General features: G+C 39.6%; 2 protein-coding genes across 2 annotated transcripts; both read left to right on the plus strand.

Annotated features, from left to right (window-relative positions):
* LOC102179452 (olfactory receptor 151) lies at positions 5,645-11,326 on the plus strand. Its single transcript, XM_005699571.3, has 2 exons — positions 5,645-5,659; positions 10,373-11,326. Exons 1-2 carry the CDS (start codon positions 5,645-5,647, stop codon positions 11,324-11,326), a joined length of 969 nt encoding a protein of 322 aa, XP_005699628.3.
* LOC102179739 (olfactory receptor 8A1-like) lies at positions 20,700-21,653 on the plus strand. Its single transcript, XM_005699572.2, has one exon. It carries the CDS (start codon positions 20,724-20,726, stop codon positions 21,651-21,653), a length of 930 nt encoding a protein of 309 aa, XP_005699629.2. The 5' UTR covers positions 20,700-20,723.

A 22,108-nucleotide genomic window follows, 5' to 3' on the forward strand; every position in this document is an offset into this window, starting at 1 on the left:
TCGCTGGGGTCCAAAACCTGTAATTATTAACAGAAATGAAAGCATACCCTCGTCCCAGATATATTAATGATGCTGGGATCCAATCTTTCTCTTTATCTTTATACCAAATAGGCGTATTCAAGATCTTCTTGTCTTCTTTCTTTCCTTGAAAATGCAACTCTGCTGCTGATAGATTTCCTTTGCTCCAAATATTCAAAAAATTTAGGGTAAATAAGGTTTTATTCAAAATGTCTTTAGGTTTCATAAATCTCTCCTGTTCCCCCATTTTTATTTTTTCAAGATATTCACGCAAGGTACGATTAGCTCTTTCAATGATAGCTTGCCCTTGACTATTATAGGGAATACCAAAGTATGAGTTATATGATATTGGGATAAAAAGTGAGCTAATTTAGTGGATTGGTAGGCAGGTGCATTATCAGTTTTCAATTCAATTGGTAATCCCATAACTGCAAAACAAGTAACAAATTAATAACAGCGTCAGCCTTTTCAGAATGTAATGCAGTGGCCCATTGAAAATGTGTATACGTATCTATAGTATGATGCACATATTTTTGTTGTCCGAAAGAAGAAATGTAAATTACATCCATTTGCCATATCTGATTTGTTTGTTGTCCTCTTATGTTGACACCTGGTGGGGTAAATAGCAAAGCAAAGGGTGCACATATGGAATAAGAACGAACAATATTTTGAGCTTGTTTTCAAGTAATAAGATGAGATTTTTGTAACCCTTTAGAATTGGTATGCTGTAAGAGATGTTCTTGTTTTGCTGCTTCTATAGGATAAAGTAAGGCATCAATTGTAGCATTTCCAAATGATAAGGGTCCAGGAAGGGCGGAATGTGCACAAATGTGAGTAAAGAAAATTAATTCTGAATGTTGCAAGAGCAGTTGTTGTACTTGGTAAAACAATTTATCAATAGCTGTTTTAAGGGTCAGTGGAAGGGAGACATGGAGAAGCTGTAGGCAAGAGAGAACAGCATATCGAGAATCTGAAACAATGTTAATAGGAATTTGGGGGAAATCTTGTAAAACTAAATAGATAGCCCACAAATCAGCGGGCTGTACAGAAGAAAATGAGTGGGGAAGAACCTAAGAGCTTTCCGGGGTCCAATATCCAGCAGTATTTTTATTTGCATCTGTAAAAATAGTGGGTCCCTTAACTGGAACATCTGAAATTGGGGGTTGAGATATCATAGAGTTAGTCCGGAGAAAATCAGTCAATTTAGAAGACGGATAATGATTAGAAAATGAACCAGGAAATGAGGCAAGAGAAATTTGCCAGTTTTCATTAAATTGTAAACATCGAGATATTTGAGCAGTTGTTAATTGAGTAACAATCTGGTATGGTTCATATCCTGATAATTGTACAATACGATGGTGACCTTTCTGTATGAGGAAGGCTAATATATCCATATATGTAGTCAATTTTTTGGAAAAGCTGTTAGGTAAGAAAACCTATTCTATTAATCCTTTTTCTTGAGCAATTACATCAGATGGAGAATAAGGGGTATGAAATATTATAAACCAAATAGGTTGAGACGCATGTAAGTAAGTCAAAAAAACGTCATTTAGTTGTTGCTCAACAAATCGAAGTTCCTGTAAAGCCAATGGGGTTAAAGTTTGGGGGCTATCCAGAGCTGTATCTCCCTCTAAAGTAGAAAACAAATGTCGTAATTGATAAGTAGGAATCCCAAGTACCAGGAGTAGCCAATTGATATCTCCCAATAACTTTTGAAAATCATTTAAAGTTTTGAGGTGGTCTCTTCTAATTTGCAAATTTTGTGGCCTTATTCTATGTTGTTCCAATATCGTTCCTAAATACGAAATAGGAAAGTCTTTTTGAATTTTTTCTGGGGCTATTTGCAAATTGTATAGTTTTAAAGCCTCCTGTACTTTTAGAAAGAATTCATCACGTTCAGCAATACTAGGAGCTGCTAATAGGAGATCATCCATATACTGATATAGAATATAATTGGGGTATTCTTGACCGAGGGATTGTAAAGAGCAAGCTATGAATTCTTGACACAAAGTAAGACTATTTGTCATTCCCTGTGGTAAGACTGTCCATTGATAACGTTTAACAGGCTGAGCATGATTAAGAATAGGAATTGTAAAAGCAAATTTATCTCTATCTTGTAATTGTAGGGGAATGGCAAAAAAACAGTCCTTAAGATCTAGCACCATTAAGGACCAATTCTGAGGAATAAGAGCTGGAGAGGGGAGTCCCAATTGTAATGCTCCCATAGGTTGAATACATTTATTAACTTCTCGTAAATCAGTTAACATTCTCCATTTTCCAGATTTCTTTTTTATAACAAAAACAGAATTCCAGGGAGAGGTAGAGGGCTCTATATGGCCAAGTTGGAGTTCTTCTTGTACTAATTGTTCTAACGCCTCAAGCTTCATTTGTGGTAATGGCCACTGCTCAACCCATTTTGGAGTATTAGTTAACCATTTTAATGGGAGTGCTCAAGGAATTTGAGCAGTGGCTACTAGTTTTCCAGGGGAATGGTTACAAAAGCCCCCAAAGGAGAGAGACGATCTCTTCCCCAAATATTAATAGGTATGTTTACAATATAAAAGGTAACAAACATTGATCTTCCGTTATAGAATTGGCATTGTAAGGGATGGGTACTCTTCCAGATATCTGCAATAGAGCCCAGTCCCGTCAACATTAGAGGGCTTTTTTCTTTTTTCCAATCTTGGGGCCATTGTTGAGAAGAAATAACTGAAACATCTGCCCCTGTGTCTAATAGTCCCTCAAAGTTTTTTCCTTGTATAATCAAGGAGAGAACAGGGCGAGAATCTTTGATAAGCATTTCCCAAAATATATGTCACCCAGTACTTCCTCCTGTTCGTTCATTAGGAAAAGCCAAACAGGGATGATAAGGTAGGAGAAGCATTTGAGCAATACGTTCCCCAGCTAATAATGAAAGCGTGGTAGAAGTAGAAGCCATAATCAAAATTTCCCCAATATAGTCGGGGTCTATTACCCCAGGAATTATGGTTAGACCTCTCAAAGCCTCACTGCTATGGCCTAATATTAAACCAAAGGTGCCTTTAGGCAGTGGTCCGAATACATTTGTTTTTAATTTGTAAATACCTCCTCCTGGTGACAAAAGAACATTCTCAGCTAGTGGCAAATCAGCAGCAGCACTCCCTGAAATAGCAGACCGCAAGTCTGAAATCATCATTTGAGGTCCTTTAAATGAGGCATTGACTGGTAACTGTTGCTGGGAGGGAACAGGGTTGGGGTATGTGGGACGGCAGGAGGACAGGGAGGAAAAGTCCCTGGTATTGTTCCTGGGCCCCAAGGACTCAGGCCCGCAAGATAGTTTCCCAGTATCAGGTTGCCCATTTTGTCTGTTTTAGATCTGCACTCATTAGCCCAGTGAAGCCCCTTCCCACATCGAGTGCAAGGTCCAGGAGGAGTCTTATTCCTCCTAGCAAAAGATCTGTCTTTAGGAATTGCACCTTGATCAGCTTTTAATTTCTGACATTCTCTTCTCATATAACCAGGTTTTCCACAATGAAAGCAGTTACCTCCCTTTTGTGGTTTCATAGCTTTGACTAAGGCTGTAGCAAAGACACTAGCCTGATGATCTGTTCCTCCTACTCCCGAGCAGGCTCTGATATATTCAGCTATAGATGCACCCTGTCCTTTTAATGGTCCCAGTATACGTTTGCATTCAGTATTTGCATTTTCAAATGCTAAAGTTTGTAATAATATCCCTGCAATTTCATCCCTCCCTACAGCTCGTTCCACAGCTACTCTCAATCTTGCTAGAAAATCAGTATATGGCTCATTGGGGCCTTGTATTGTCTTAACAAAGGAGGGTTGGGTGTGGCCAGTAGGCACCACACGACGCCATGCTTGTAAAAAGACCTGGAGGACTTGTTGTAAGTCCTGATCAGAGTACTGAGCCTGTTCTCTTAAAGCCTGATAATGGCCCTCTCCCATTAATTTATCCTCGAGAGGACCAGGGGGATTCTGTCCTTCATTAATCTGAGCCTGCTTTCTAGCTTCTTCTTCCCACCAGCTACGAAGTTGCAACCATTGAGAGCCCTCCAAGACAGCTTGGGCAATAGATTCCCAATCTAATGGAATGATTAATTTGCCTTTTCCCAATGATTCCAGCATAGCCAAAACAAAGGGAGATTGAGAACCGTATTGCGCTACTGCAGTTTTAAGATCTTTTAAAAATTTATATTCCAAAGGAGTGTATTGAATATTTATCACGTTGTCATCTTGCTATCTCTGGATGGGAAATAATTGTGGAGGATCGATAAAACCACTAGGGGGAGCAGGCAAGTCATCATCATGAAGCATAGAGAAAGGAAAGGAGAACCGACAATGTTCCCTGCCCACATCGGGCCGACCAACCGCAGTGGGGAAAAGAGAAGCATAAGGAGGAGCAGAAAGTGCAGATTTCCTCTCCTCCCTATGGGATCTCCACCATTCCTGAATTAGATGGCTCATTTCTTTAATCTCTTTACCCACCTCTGATGAAACCGAAGAAGCCTCTGAATCTGATTCTGAACTATCAGATGTTTCACCATTTCCAGAAGGAGGCTTACTTGTATCCTTACCTTCAGGCAATGCAGAAACCCCACCACCGTTTGGCACATCCTCATAAATTGCCTGTTCCTTCATTGAAGCATTAGATTTAGTCTCACTATCAGTAGATAGCAAAGTCAAAGCCTGTGTTATAGCATTACATAAAGTCCATAACTTCAAAGGGATCACATTACCCTTCTGATGTTGCTTTCTCAATTCTTTCTGAATTATTTTCCATTCCTTCAAGTTTAACTGTAGCTTAGTTTAATATTGAAACCAATGACAATATTGCTCCACCAAGCGAAAGAGCTCACTCAATTGATGAGTCGAGGCCTTAACGCCTATGGAGTGGAGAAGTCCTTTGACTAACTCCATGTATTGTGTCCATAATGATGATGATGAATTCCCCATGATTTTGTACATGAATTCCCCTAGTAATTCTCTATGATTTTCTGAAAGTTCCCCTGCTAGGCTGAGGAATTCCCCATGATTTTCCCTAAAGTTCCCCTGCTATGGTTTTAAAATCCCCCCGGGATTGCTCACCCTTTCAGTTTCACTCGAGCCCCACGTTGGGCGCCAGATGTAGGAGATTTCTGGAGATTACGAGTGAAATGACATAAAACAACAAGCCACACATATAAGAGACAGACACACTCTGGCCAGAGGGAAAATAATAACTGCACAAGCAAGCAAGCTCGTGGTTTATTTTTATATAGCCCCCCTGGGCAGAATTCCAGACTGTATGACCACACTTGTTCAGTACAGCTCATGTGCATAAATGTTATCGTACAGCAAAAGAGAGTGAAATTCCGGCTTACTGCGGAGTCTGTCCAGAGCCCTTATCACAAGAAAGGAATGTTCCCTTATTAGCAAGGGACCATTAATCTCAAGGCTGTGTCCGTCTCCTTGGCAGAACATCCTGTTTGCAAGCAGCACATCTCCACTTTCCCTATTGTGGCTGCATTAACCCTTCACCCTTATAAATGAGAATATATGGGGAAAGAGTTCTCATTAATTTGGCACAAAAGTAATAGCAGTGTGCATTGTTGAAATTTGTTGTTTGATATTGGAATGCATTCTTATTAATATGGTCTACATTCTTGTGCCCTTCAACCTCCTACCATTCTGCACTGTCAGGCTACAGATGCTAAAGCAGGGTGACAAATTTAGCATTCCTTATCAATTAACATTTCTTTACTGAAATTATAGTTTTTAACACAAATATTCCAATATGTTTTTTAAATGTTTTAAAATGAACATTTCAAGTCTAGTTGATTATGCCTTAATGGTGAATAACTAATAGTGAGTAATTTTCCTAATGATAGTGACTGATGATGATGAAGGCAATGACTGAGATGGTTGCAGCTGTGGTGGTAGTGGTGGTGATGATGATGATGATGGAGTTCTTGGTGGTAAATTATTTAAATAGAAGCACTAAGCACTGTTTCTCAAGCAGCAAGTTGACTTCCCCAATAAAAGGAAAAGTAACACATCGGGGAGGGGGGGGTTGAAACATGGTTCCCAGCACAGCTGTAAACCAAGACCCTAATTGCTCTTTACTGAGAACTCCAGTCTCTGAAGTGACTACATCCCAGGAGAAGTTCCACCTATATATATAAACAGACTTCCCCCAAGTTTCCCAGCCCCAGGGACCTATTATTCATGATAGTGCTGGCCCCTTTGAATAAATTTAGGACTAGATATAAATCTATATGGTCCTCTCCTTTCCTGATATTTATTTCCTGACTGTTGAAACCAAGTCATTCACTAATATTTCCAGGAGATTATCTTTTATTTTTCCTTAGCACAGGTAGTTAATAATGATTTAAAGGAACTATATCAGAAAAATATTTCTTTCATAAACTCCTATCTCTAATGAGGCTATTTTCAACCATATGTTTACCTTCATCTCTAAGTAATTCTTTGTGTGCCGTGTTCTTATGGGCAGCAATCCTGAGCCTCTGTGGTCTGCTAGAACTGGAGGTAATAATTGTGGTGACTGATATTAAATATGGAGTCATATTTTCCTATTTTATATTATTAGATGATATGGGAATCAATAACTAAGTCAATGCTGTCTAGGATTTTCCCATCTGCACTACACTCAATGAAAGCTGTTTACTCTACTGCTCTGTGAAGCACTTTGATTTCTGATAATGGTATATTCTAGGGGGATTTTCTATGCTTCTTAATATTTTAAGAGGTAGAAACTGAACAGAAGGGGATATATAGATATGATATTTTTAATCTGTTGTTGCTACCTAGGGGAATATTTCTTCTTTGTTATAAATGAAAATAATATCTAAAAATCTTAGGTACCTCTGAAATAGTTGTTATGAAGTTAACAATTGAACCACCAATAAATAACATTTAAAGTTTTCAGTGCAATGCAGCTTTTCTTGTCTTTATCCCACATCTTAAGGATTTAAAGACTCTTATACCTCTTGAGAAATCTATATGCAGGTCAGGAAGTAACAGTTAGAACTGGACATGGAACAACAGACTGGTTCCAAATAGGAAAAGGAGTACGTCAAGACTGTATACTGTCACCCTGCTTATTTAACTTATATGTAGAGTACGTCATGAGAAACGCTGGGCTGGAAGAAGCACAAGCGGGAATCAAGATTGCTGGGAGAAATATCAATGACCTCAGATATGCAGACGAGACCACCCTTATGGCACAAAGTGAAGAGGAACTAAAAAGCCTCTTGATGAGCCTCTTGAGGAAGTGAAAGAGGAGAGTAAAAAAGTTGGCTTAAACTCAACATTCAGAAAACTAAGATCATGGCATCTGATCCCATCACTTCATGGGAAATAGATGAGGAAACAGTGGCAGACTTTATTTTGGGGGGCTCCAAAATCACTGTAGATGGTGATTGCAGCGATGAAATTAAAAGATGCTTACTCCTTGGAAGGAAAGTTATGACCAACCTAGATAGCATATTAAAAAGCACAGACATTACTTTGCCAACAAAGGTCTGTCTAGTCAAGGTTCTGGTTTATCCAGTGGTCATGTATGGATGTGAGAGTTGGACTGTGAAGAAAGCTGAGTGCCGAAGAATTGATGCTTTTGAACTGTGGTGTTGGAAAAGACTCTTTAGACTCCCTTGGACTGCAAGGAGATCCAACCAGTCCATTCTAAAGGAGATCAGTCTTGGATGTTCTTTGGAAGGAATGATGCTAAAGCTGAAACTCCGATATTTTGGCCACCTCATGCGAAGAGTTGGCTCATTGGAAAAGACCCTGATGCTGGGAGGGATTGGGGGCAGGAGGAGAAGAGGACAACAGAGGATGAGATAGCTGGATGGCATGACTGACTCAATGGACATGAATTTGAGTGATCTCTGGGATTTGGTGATGGACATGGAGGCCTGGTGTGCTGTGATTCGTGGGGTCGCAAAGAGTCGGACACGACTGAGTGACTGAAATGAACTGAACTGAACTGACTGATAGCTACCAAAGGGCATCCAGTGGTTCAATGGTAAAGAACCCACCTGCAGTTCAGGAGCTTCAGGCAACACGGGTTTGATCCCTGGGTCAAGAATATGCCTGGAAGAGGGCATCGCTACCTGCTCAAATATTCTTGCTTGGAGAATTCCATGGACAGAGGAGCCTGGCTGGTATAGTCCATAGTGTCACAAAGAGTCGGACACAACTGAAGTGACTGAGCACGCACTCATATACCTGCTGCTGCTGCTGCTAAGTCGCTTCAGTCGTGTCCAACTCTGTGTGACCCCATAAATGGAAGCCCACCAGATTCCCCCATCCCTCACATTCTCCAGGCAAGAACACTGGAGTGGGTTGCCATTTCCTTCTCCAAGGCATGAAAGTGAAAAGTGAAAGGGAAGTCACTCATATTCCTAGAGAAGCATATATAGCTAGTGCCAGAGTTATTACTGTTATAGGAATCAAATGAGACAGCTTATTTAAAGCACTTACATTAGAAGCAGGTTAAATATGCTTTTTAAAATATATATATATGCTTATACACTTGTATAATATATATATGTATGTGTATGTATATATATATACACTTTATATACATGTATGGAGTAGGAAATGGCGACCCACTCCGGTATTCTTGCCTGAGAGTTTCTGGAACAGAGAAGCCTGGCAGGCCACAGTTCATGCAGTTGCAAAGAGCTGGACAAACCTGAGTGACTGAGCACAATACACATGTAAGTACATATATGCATCAGAAAATCTAAACTGATAGTCATGACTGCTGCTAGCCTCCAAGGAGCAAGGAAGTGGTATTGTATTTTTGCTTATTTGTGTTTCTGATTTTCTACAATGCACATATACTGCCTTGATAACTTTTTTAAATGCATCTGAAACTGACAATAAAATCTATCCTCTGTGTCCAAAACTCAACATATTAAGTTTACTAAGTAATAATAAAGTGCTACATACAAAATAACCTTCAGCAAAGCGACACAGTTCACTGACAATGAAACACACTGGTGGTCAGAAGTCTGAGGTTTTAGACCCAGTCCTGTGTCTTGCTTGGCTTTATGACTTAGGGTAGTAGAATTTTTAGGCTTCATTGTCCTAGAGAAGAGGGAAATAATAGCATTCATATTTTTTATATGCTGTGCACAAGCTAACACATCCAGTGTAAAGCACATTCCACCACAACATTGCTCCGAACTGTAGGTGTGCAGATTTCTAAGGCTACACACTTGGGCCAGGGGAAGAGCCCAAGATCAGAGGAAAGCAAGTCCTTCATAATTAGGAAGCCTCAGGAAAGTCACTTTTGTCTGGCACTGTGGTTTTCTCAATGTGAACATGGGTTTAAAACTTCAGCTCTTGGATATATTTATTCACATACCCAAGACTTGTGGGACAAGTTAATGAGACTGACCTCTGAAGAGCATTATACAAAATATAGCAACTGTATAAGTAAGCAATTAAAACAGTGCAAGTTTAAGGATTTTAGCTTAAGAAAGGCCTGTCAGAGAAGGGATATCTATAGATACACTCAGCAATGATAATCCATGCTTCCTACAGAAGCATGTCTATAATTTCAGTACTTTGTCATTAAGGAGATAATAGGGCCATGATTTGATATTATGATCTGAAAATAGACCTAAAAATAATAATAATAATAATATTGATATCTTACTCTAGACTATAGTAGGTACCTATATAGGCATGCCATCAGGCTTCATGATAGATGAGTTTTAATGAGAACCTCTAAAAAAAAAGAAAAACTGAGTGGAAAACAGCCATCAATACTTTTTAATGCTCCAGGTGATTATAAATATAAGAAATGGAATTGCCCTGGGCATGATTTAATAAAAATCTAAGAACAAATTCCAGATACCCAATGACAACTCACATTTTTATAGGAACTGACTTCTACTTCTTGAAAAAAATATTTCTAACTATGCAATATCACATGCTACTTTTACAGCCAACTTTGGAATTAATATTACTATTATTAATATCTTCATCATTCAGTTATAGAAATTTAACTAAAAGATACTGATATGGTAACCCTTTCACCCTAATACTGCATCAATTTGAGATAAGTATTCATATGTTCAAAATAAATGAATATTTAAGACTTGGGTAGACCACAGGGAAATTTCATTTCTGAAGTAAATACATCTCCAGCTACAAAATATGAATTCTACTGCTTATTTATTACCTACAGGATTGAAGTTTTCAGACTTCAGCCTGCATCAGCCTTTCCTGGAGACAGTATGATACACAGATCACTGCATCCCATTCTAGAGTTCCTGACTTGGTAGGTCTGGAGTGAGGCCCTCTTGATGTGGGCTTTCACAGAGATCTTCATTTCTGTGCCCAGAGCATTTCACCCAACCAGAGGAGAATGGCTGCAGAAAATCAATCCTCAGTGACAGAGTTCATTCTTGGAGGTTTAACAAATCGGCCAGAGCTCCAGTTCCCACTCTTATTCCTTTTCCTTGGGATCTACTCAGTCACCATGATAGGAAACCTGGGCATGATAACCCTAATTTGTCTGAATGCTCAGCTTCATACCCCCATGTACTATTTCCTCAGCAACCTGTCCTTTGTGGATCTCTGCTACTCCTCTGTCATTACCCCTAAGATGCTGGTGAACTTTGTGTCAGAGAAGAACACCATCTCCTATGCAGGGTGCATGTCGCAGCTCTACTTCTTCCTGGTGTTTGTCATTGCTGAGTGTTACATGCTGACAGTGATGGCCTATGACCGCTATGTTGCCATCTGCAGGCCTTTGTTTTACAACATCATCATGTCTCATCGAGTCTGCTCCCTGCTGGTGGCTGGAGTCTATGCCATAGGATTCATTGGTTCAACCATAGAGACTGGCCTCATGTTGAAACTGTCCTATTGTGATTTCCTTATCAGTCATTACTTCTGTGACATCCTCCCCCTCATGATGCTCTCTTGCTCTAGCACCTATGACACTGAGATGACAGTCTTTGTTTTGGCTGGATTTGACATTGTAGTCACCAGCTTAACAGTCCTAATCTCCTATGCCTTCATCCTGTCCAGTATCCTCCACATCAGCACCACAGGGGGAAGGGCCAAAGCCTTCAGCACGTGCAGCTCCCATCTTGCCGCTGTGGGGATGTTTTATGGAACAACTGCCTTCATGTACTTGAAACCCTCCACGGCCAGTTCCCTGGCCCAGGAGAACGTGGCCTCCGTGTTCTACACCACAGTGATCCCCATGCTGAACCCCCTGATCTACAGCTTGAGGAATAAGGAGGTGAAGACTGCCATGCAGAAAACTCTGAGAGGAAAAATGTTTTGATACAAATGTTATTATTCTTTTTCAATTTTAAAAATAAGTTGTTAGGTAACCCAGAGGGAAGCCCCTGGATGCTCGCCCACCCGGGATGGGAAACTCTCCCTTCTCTGCATGGCTGGGTGATTGCACCTGCCTCTTTCCCTCTTCCTTCACCCCTCCTCTTTCTCTATTCTCATTTCTATATGATGCTAGCTGATATCAAGTTTTTTATTATTATTTGGGATCTATTTTCTTTCTTCTGTTCCTTTGATAAACTCTATTGTCTTAATTGTAATTTTACACAAATTTTTAATTTTCACAGGCTCACAGATATAGAAAACAAACTAGTGATTACTACCACGGAGAGGAGAGGAGGGAAGGCAAGATAAGGTTAGGGGATTAACAGACATAGACTGCTACATGCAAAATGAACAGGTAACAAGGATGTATAGTACAGCACAGGGAAATATAGCCATTAGTTTACAGTAACTTTAGATGCAATAATGTGTAAAAATTTTGAATCACTTTGTTGTACATCTGAAACTAATATATTGTAAATCAGCCACACCTCAATAAAAATTAAACTTTCAGCATTGAGTTTGAAAGTTAACCACTTTGTTGTTATCTTCTATGTAGAAAATATTACTCAATTTAGTTCCTCCTTTTTGCACTTGGGAGTATACAAGGCAAAGAGAGGTGGATTAAAAGTCACCAACAAGTGATGCCCAGAGCATTTCTCATCTAGACTTCCTCCTCTCCACTCTCTCACTCCTTTCTCCCGATCTCTGCCAAAGGACTTGTACTTGATTCCTTTATGTGACTTTCTTAGTAACAATAATAATGATGCCAACATGTTTGGGGAGGCTTACTCTGAGCTATACAACTCTCCTAAATGCTTTGCATGCATGGTTTCAATTACACCTCACAACAGTTCAGTTCTGTTGTTTTCCCTGTGTCACGTGGAAAGTGGAAACTTGGTTTAGTAACATTCTCAAGATCACTCAGCTGGTAAACAAAGACCCTGAGATTCAAACCCAGGTCTAAGTGACTTCAGAACTCATACTCTTAGCTCTCAAATGTCCCCTTTGCTTTAGGCTGGCACATCGCCTTCTGAACAACCTATTAAGCCTGCCCTTTCAATTTCACATGACTCCTAAAACCAATTCCTCAGATCCCCTCCTTTCGTCATCTGCCCTAGCCTCTTCCTATTTGTAGACAGCTTCTTCGGTAGAACTAAGGGAAGATTATACTAGAGTAACACTCTAGTTTGCCTGGCACTTCACCACTTTAGCACTGGAATCCCCACGCCCTGGAAAATCCCTTGGTCCCACACAAACCAAGATGGTTGGTCACCCAGATTATCCATTGCTGCAAACCCTCTTGCCCTGCTTAGTTAACTCAGGATCTACTGCCAACCTCACCCAGTAAATCCAGTGGCAATGAGACAGTTTCTCCCCACTCTCCTTGCTTTATACCAATATCAAGGATACATGTTTTAGACTCAGCAGCCTGATATAATGCAAACACCTGTACAGTGTAGATATCTTCTTGTCATTTCTAGCTAGTTTTGGTATTCTATTGTTTATATCAGTGGTTTATTATGGGAAACTGGGATAACTCTAGTTTTCTCAAGCAGAAATGGCATTAATGGAGGAAATGACTTGGTAAGTTTTTTTGAATGACTACAGAGTGAGGATGCCCCTCAAAGTGACTTCACAGCAGATGTGATCTACTCGTCACGATGTTCCAGCTTCCACTGTGATCAATGCCACCCTGACAAGTGGCCCTCATACTCACAAAATCAGTAAACAGTAACTGAACCCAGGGATTGAACATCACCTGGCAACTTGTTAGAGACACAAATTCGGGGTTCCTGCTCCACACCTATAGAATTATGGGGTGGGCCCCAGCAATGTATACTTTAATAGATCTCCTGTTGATTCTGATATACACTAAAGAGTGGGATCCTCATCACTCCCACCCTTAAAATTTCACACACACACAAAAAAAAAAACATTTAATTAGTGAGAACTAATTTACTTTGGCCACCTGATACAAAGAGCCGACTCACTGGAAAAGACCGTGATGCCAGGAAAGATTGAGGGCAGGAGGAGAAGGGGATGACAGAGGATGAGGTGATTGGATGGCATCACTGATGCAATGGACATGAGTTTGAGCAAATTCCGGATTTGCTCCTGGTGTGCAGCAGTCCATGGGGTCACAAAGAATCAGACGTGACTTAGCAACTGAACAACAAGAAAATTCACATCCATGACTATAGCTACAATGCCATCTGAAATATGGAATTTTCAGCTTTTTAACCTGACTAGAAGGTGAGTAGAATGGATATTGAGAGAGCTATTCCAAAGTGTCTACTCTACTTATTTTTCATGGGGAGGAGGGCACCCCAGGCTGGGGTGCAGTGTTATAATAACCTGTTTTGAATCTTATGCCCCTGCACCATCTTCCTACTGAAATGAAAATAGCACTTCTTTTTCCCGCTTTTCTTACACATTTTCCTGTTTATCTGAATAGATAATAATTTTTTATATGATGCTATAGATTTGTTGACTTTCTTAACTGTTTTTTATTTCTTTAAAATGTCTTTAAGTTTATTTTGGCAGCCAGTTAAGCTACTTGAGTGTCTTGATGTTTCTGAGGCTTAATATTTAAGTTTTGTTAGTACATATCAAGTATAGCTTTTATTCTAGAACAAATTTAGCACTAATGTTAAGATATAAAACTTCTGAGCACTCCAGGGAATGCTACAGGTTTTAAAGTTGATCTCCTTACTTGCTTATTCTTATTCAGTAAGTCTTGTCTGACTCTTTGCAACCCCACAGACTACAGCATGTCAGGCTTCCCTGTCCATCATTAACATTATCTCCCAGAGTTTGCTCAAACTCATGTCCATGGAGTCAGTGATGTCATCCAACCATCTCATCCTCTGTCGTCCCCTTCCCCTTCTGACCTCAACCTTCCCCAGCATCAAGATCTTTTCCAGTGTGTTGGGTCTTCTCATCATGTGGCCAAACTATTGGAGCTTCAGCTTCAGCATCAGTCCTTTCAATGAATATTAAGGGTTCCCAGACCTGTGTAACTCTGATAATCAATTATTAGCTTAAAGTTTCCAGGTATTTATTCTTTGCCCAGCTTCACGGAGATCTGTCTTAGAAACATATGGCCTAGATAAAGCTCGAACAAAGACACAAGAACTCATTTCTGTCCTCCTTTCCCTGTGGCTTCCTATACTTCACTGCCCATTCCATCTACTTCAACCTCTCAACATTTTGCTCCACTCTTCTCAACTCATCAAAAATGTTGTCTTTTGTTTTCATATACCTTCCTTGGGCCATGATCTAGAAAGTGTCCCCAGATAAATAGGGTAAATATAAAGCTCCTGTCATTTGTTCCTCTTCTGTATTGGGTCATAATTCAGCATCAATGTTGTCCAGTGTCTGAAAGCACTTATTTTATATATATCATCCAGTTTTTAATTGCTTGTGGTGGATGGCTTATGGAAAGAATACAATTCAGTCCATAGCACACACCCACAAGTGAAAGAATATTATTACACTCTACAAAAATGAGTTAAGACACATTTCAAAAATGATACAAGGTGTGAAAGAGTAACAAAACTCAGTAAAATGCAATAATCATACAATAGCTCAAGAAATTACTAGCAATAAAAGGAAAAATAATTTAGGAAACTAAACTGAGTTAGAAGTAATGGAAGAGCCAATAAACACAACAGATGATACTTTAGGAGAACCAGAAGGTGGAAAGGGGGGATTAAAAAAAAGGAAAAAGAAATAAAGAAATTTATGGGAAGAAAGAAATGTGAATACCAGGCAAAGGAGATCTAATCTTTGGTGAGTAGGAGCCACAAAGAAGAAAAGTAGAGCAAAGGACAGAGCAAATAATGAAAACTATAATTTAAGGAAATTTTCCCAGTTTTAAATAGAGATACATACAGATATCAAGAAAGAGATGGAGATGGATATTTGAAGGACATATTGAAAAGAAACATCACACCTAAGAAAACTGCTGAGGAATGAATATCAGAACATATCCTCAAAAAATTACTGAAAACCAAAATGTACAAATTTTTGAGTTCTTGTTGAAAGACCTATAAACAATAACTAACCCAGAAGCAGTGAACCCCTATGGCGCCTAATTTGTAGCCTTGAAACACCATTGCATGTCTGAGTGCTCAGTTGCCAAGTAGTGCCAGACTCTGTTGCCCCATGGGCTATAACCCACCAGGCTCCTCTGTCCATGGGATTTCCCAGGCAAGAACACTGGAGTGGCTTGCCATTTCCTCCTCCAGGGGATTTTCCCAAGCCAGAGGTCAAACCTGTGTCTCTCGTATCTCCTGCACTGCAGGTGTATCCTTTACCACTGCGCCACCTGGAAAGCCCTTGAAATACCAAATCAGGACTAAAAGTAACCAAGTTTCTTGGAGAAATGGTTGATTTCTACTCTGAAATTTATGAGAAAAGTTCAGAACATTTGTCATATCAGCTAGTAATTAATATTAGAGACTAACTGTACTATGTCCAAAAGACTTAAGAGACAAACTGAAAAGAACTCCACAGGTCAAAGACTGAAAATTTTGAGCAACAAAAGGATAACAATTTCAATGGACTGAAACACATAAAATATGATTAAATCAGTGAGATTATAAAGACACTACAAAAAAAACAACCAATCATCTTTAGAAGATAATAAGAAACCAAGTTATTTTAAAATTTAAAAATGAAGGTGATGTGTTTTTATATGAACTGTGGTGGTGGATACTCAAATTTGTGCAAGTAAAAAATGTGTAGTGAAGTAAACGTACACATCAAGAAAAAATTATAAATAAAACTGAGGAAATCAGAATAAGATCAGTGGGTTGTCTATGGCAATGTGCGATATTCCACATATGATAATTTGGAAAATGTTACCATGGCAGAAAACTGCGTAAAGGATACACAGGATCCCTCTATATTATTTCTCAGCCTACATGAGAATCTACAATTATCTCAAGAGGAAAAGTTTAATTTGAAAATCATCATTAGTAACGTTTTCATAAATGATATATGCCTGAATGTATTCTTGACAACTGCATATTCCTATAAACATATTTCTGTTATGAATGATAATATATGAGTGAAGGGTTCTTATGTCTACCTACTTATGCACCTCAACTCCTGCCATTCGAACACTGTTGGTCTACAGGTGCAGCAGTGGGGTGACAAATTTAGCATTCCTTATAAATTCATATTCCTTTACTGAAATTATACAGTGTGTTTTATTAAAAACTTTGAGTTTATATTAAATGCTTTAAAATAAACATTTTAAGCCTATTGATTATGCTTGATGGTAAATAACTAATGATGAGTAACAAGCTTAATGGTAGTGATTGATAATGGTAATAATAATTGGTAATGACAGAGGTGGTTGTGGTGGGGGTGCACTGTTGGTTGTGGTAGTGGCGATGATGATGATATAGTTGTTGGATGTTTAATATTTGAAAGGAAGCATTAGACTATAGTTTCTCAAGCAGAAAGATGACCCTCCCAATAGAAGGGAAATTAACACACCTGGGAGACAAAAGCATAATTCCCAGCACAGGTGCAAACCAAGACTCTAATCGCTCCTTTACTAAGGTCTCCAGTCTCTGAAGTGACTGCCTCCCAGGAGAAGTCCTGCCCATATGGCACTTCTTGTTTCTTCTCTTTATATATATATAAAAAGACTCCTAGGTCTCCTAAGCTCAGGGACCCATTTTTCATGACAGTGCTGATCCCTTTGAGTAAATTTAGGAATAGATGTAAATCCAAATGATCCTCTCATTTTCTGATATTTACTTCCCAACTGTTGAAACCAAGGCATCCTTTATAATTTTCAGAGGACTCTGATCCATTTTTCCTCAGCACAGGTACTTAATTATGACTTACAGCAATTGTATGAGAAATTTATTTCTTCCATAAACTCCTGTTTCTAATGCATTCTATTTGCAACTCTGTGTTTATCTTCATGTCTAAGTGGTTTTTCTTCATGTGCTGTGTTCTTACGGGGAACAATCCTGAGCCTCTGATGCTCTGGTAGAACTGGAGGTAGTAACTGTAGTGACTGATATCAAATATGGGGTCATGTTTTCCTACTTTGTATTATTAGATGATTATGGGAATCAATAACTAAGTCAATGCTGTCTAGGATTTTCCCATCAGCACTCCACTAAGTAAATGGCATTCACTCTGTACTGCTTTGTAAAGCACTTTGATTCCTGGTAATGGTATATTCCAGATAGATTTTCTTTTAATGTGCTTCTTATTGTTTTCAGAGGTGGAAATTGAGTAGAAGAGAATATATTAAGATATTTTAATCTATTCTTTCTACCTAAAGGAACTTTTTCTGCTTCATAATAAATGGAAATGATATTCAAAAGTCTTAGCTATCTCTAATTCTCTCTCTTCATTAGTTATTATGAAGTTAACAATTTAAACAGTAACTTAAAATGTAAAGCTTATAAATGCAATGCAGGTTTTCTAGTCTTCACATCATATCCTTAGGATTTAAAGATTCTTACCCCCAGATAAGAAATATAGTTACTGCCAGAGTTATTATTATTATTACAGGAATCAAACGACACAACATATTTTTAAATGCTTCAGTTAAAAAAGTAGGTTACAACATTTTTTAAATACACACGTGCTTACACACATAGGTACATTATGTATTGAAAAAATGTAAAAAGATAATCTAGACTATTGTTATTCTCCAAGGAGCAGGAAAATGGCACTGTATTTTTGCTTATTTGTATTTCTGATTTCTTACAATGCACATGTACTGCCTTGGTAATTTTTTAAAATATATCAGAAATAATTGACAGTAAAATTTATCATTTGTGTCTAAAAATTTAATAAATTAAGATTACTAAATAATAATAAAGTGCTACACACAAGACCACCTACAGCAAAACAGCATAGTTTACTGAAAACAAAAGCAGACTGATAGTCAGAAGTCCTGGGTTTTAGACCCGGTTCTGCATCTGTAACTTATTTAACTTTTAGAGCTTCTGTTTCCTAGAGAATAGGAAAATAATACAACATTCCTCTTTTTATATGCTGTGCACAATCTAAGACATCAAGAATAAAGCATGTTCAACCACAGAATTGCTTAGAGCTGTAGGTGTGCAGATTGTAAGGCTACGTGCTTGGGCCAAGGGAAGAGCTTATGATCAAAGAAAGCACTTTCAGTTCCCAGTCCTTGGTTATTAGGAGGTGTCTGAAAGGTCACTTCGTGTCTGGCACTTCAGTTTTCTCAATATGAAAGTGCAATGAAAATTCTATGCTAAACATATTTGTCTTTCTACTCAAAACTTTTCAGATGAGTTAATGAGATTGACCTTTAATGAGTATTACACAAAAGCTGAAAGTGGAAGTCACTCAGTCATATCCACCTCCTTGCAACCCCATGGACTGTAGCCTACCACGTTCCTCTATCCTTTTGATTTTTCAGGCAAGAATACTGGAGTGGGTTGCCATGTCCTCCTCCAGGGGATCTTCCAGACCAAGGATGGAGCCTATGTCTCCTGTGTTGTCTGCACTGCTGGCAGATTCTTTACCATCTCAGCCACCCGTGCAGGTCTCCCCGCAATGGGTCAGCTGGAAACGAATCAACCTGCAATGCCCAAGACACAAGAGATGCGGGTTCCATCCCTGGCTGGGAAGATCCTTTAGAGGAGGAAATGGCAACCCATGCCAGTATTCTTGCCTGAAAAAATCCCATGAAGAGAGGAAGCCTGGCAGTCCAGTGGATTGCAAAGAGTTGGACATGACTGAGCAACTAAGAACAGCAGCACACAAAAGTCAGTAGCTGTTTAATGAACAATGAAAATAGAGCAAACTTAGGGTTTTAGTTTAAAACATAGATAATTAGATACAGATATCAGGAAAGGGATATCTATAGGTATCATATCCTGCAATGATGATCCATGTTTTCTTACAGCCATGTCTATAATGTCAATACTTGGTCATTAAAGAGACAATGGCTTCATATTATGATCCTAAAATAAAAACAGCAATGGTGAGAATAGTTATTGATTACTTCCTATAGACCAGCAGTTCCCAGTAATTTTGGCACCAGGGACTTGTTTCATGAAAGACAATTTTTCCACAGATGAGAGTCAAGGCGGGGAAGGGGATGGTATGGGGATGATTCAAGTGCATTGCATTTATTGTGCACTTTATTTCTATTATTAAAACATCAGCTCCACCTGAGATCATTGGGCATTAGATCTCAGAGGTTGGGGACCCCTGCTCTAGACAATAATAAGTGCCAGGACCAAGCCTTTACCACAGACAGATTAAATGAGAACTTCTGTGGACCAAACACAGCCATCAGTACATTTTAAATGCTCCAGTTGATTATAATTATACAGAGTTGAGAATGATTGCTTTAGAGCCTGAAGTCTAGGGAAAAACTAAGAATTTTTGACACCTAATGACAACTCACATTTTTTATAGGAACTGACTTCTTGAAAAAAAATTTTCTAACTATGCATTATCCCACATTATTTTCACAACAACCGTAGCTCTTCATATCACTAATTTCTTCATTTTTAGATGCAGAACTTAACTTGTAACTCAGTGATACTGTTGTATCTACTATATCCACCTAAAATTGCATCAGTTTGAGATAGGTTATCATATGTTCACATTCCGTCAATATTTGGGCTTTGCATTGATGACAGGGGAATTTCATTTCTGAAGCAAAGTACATCTCCAACTACAAAATATGAATGCTAGTGCTTATTACCTACAGGATTGAGGTTCTCAGGCTTGAACCTGCCTCAGCCTCACCTGGAGACAGTACGGTACACAGATCACTGGGCCCCATCCCAGAGTTCCTCACTTGGTAGGTCTGGGGTGAGGCCTGAGAATCTGCATCTCCAATGTCTTCAGGTGATACAAGCAATGCTGGTACAGGGACTAGACTTTAAGACCCACTGCTCTAGGATATTTCAGAGACATGAATGTGGTAAACGTTTTGGATCTTGCCTCATTTTTCTTCTCATCTCTATGACCTTTGAAATACTCAGTGTCTGATCTTCCTCCCAAAATAATGGACTGTAGCCTACAATGCTCCTCCATCCACTGGGTTTTTCCATGCAAGAGTACTGAAGTGGGGTGCCATTTCCTTCTCCAGAGGATCTTCCCAACCCAGGGATCAAACCTGGGTCTCCCGCATCATAGGCAGATGCTTTACCATCTGAGCCACCAGGGAAGTCCATAAGGGATCATTCATCCCAAAGGGTCCCAGAATCACTTAGCTGGCCCTAGATGCTCAAAACTAACTTCACCAAGCAGTGCAAGAAGCAGCCTTTTTTGCAGTTTTGTCTCATCCCCACAGGACCCCCAAACAGAGGGGAATGGCTACAGAAAATCACTCTACAGTGACAGAGTTCATTCTTCAGGGTTTGACAGAGCGACCAGAGCTCCAACTCCCACTCTTATTCCTCTTCCTTGGGATCTACTTGGTCACCATGATAGGGAACCTGGGTGTGATAACACTGATTTGTCTAAATGCTCACCTTCACACCCCCATGTACTATTTCCTCAGCAACCTGTCCTTTGTGGATCTCTGCTACTCCTCTGTCATTACCCCTAAGATGCTGGTGAACTTTGTGTCAGAGAAGAACATCATCTCTTATGCAGAGTGCATGTCCCAGCTCTACTTGTTCCTGGTGTTTGTCATTGCTGAGTGTTACATGCTGACAGTGATGGCCTATGACCGCTATGTTGCCATCTGCAGGCCTTTGTTTTACAACATCATCATGTCTCATCGAGTCTGCTCCCTGCTGATGGTTGGGGTTTATGCCATGGGATTCATTGGCTCAACTATAGAGACTGGCCTCATGTTGAAACAGTCCTACTGTAAGCACCTCATCAGTTATTACTTCTGTGAAATCCTCCCCATGATGAAGCTAACCTGCTCTAGCACCTACCATGTTGAGATGACAGTCTTCTTGTTGGCTGGATTCAACATCATAGTCACAAGCTTAACAGTCCTGATTTCCTATGCCTTCATCCTGTCCAGTATCCTCCACATCAGCACCACAGGGGGAAGGGCCAAAGCCTTCAATACGTGCAGCTCCCACTTTGCAGCTGTGGGGATTTTTTATGGAACAACCGCCTTCATGTACTTGAAACCCTCCACAGCCAGCTCCCTGGCCCAGGAGAATGTGGCCTCCGTGTTCTACACCACAGTGATCCCCATGCTGAACCCCCTGATCTACAGCTTGAGGAATAAGGAGGTAAATGCTGCTGTGCAGAAAACTCTGAGAGGAAAACTGTTTTAAGGCAAATGTTATTATTATTCTTTCTCAGTTTTAGAAATAAGTTGTTTGGGATCCCAGAGGGAAGACCTGTGAATGTTCACCCAGCTGGGATAGGAAACTGTCCCTTCTCTGGGTGACTGGGTGACTACTCCCGCCTCCTTCCCTCTTTCTTCCCACCCTCTCTTTCCTCTCATTTATGTTTGAAGCCAGATGATGTTGAGTTCAAGTTTTCTGTCATTGAGAAACATTTTCTCTATTCTGACACTGAAAGATGAACTCCCCAGGTCGGTAGCTGCCCAATATGCTTCTGCAAATCAGTGGAGAAATAACTCCAGAAAGAATGAAAAGATGGAATCAAAGCAAAAACAACACCCAGTTGTGGATGTGACTGGTGATGGAACCAAGGTCCAATGCTGTAAAGAGCAATACTGAGTAGGAACCTGGAAAGTTAGGCCCATGAATCAAAGCAAATTGGA

This window comes from Capra hircus, chromosome 29, assembly GCF_001704415.2.
Source record: "Capra hircus breed San Clemente chromosome 29, ASM170441v1, whole genome shotgun sequence".
NCBI lineage: Eukaryota > Metazoa > Chordata > Mammalia > Artiodactyla > Bovidae > Capra > Capra hircus.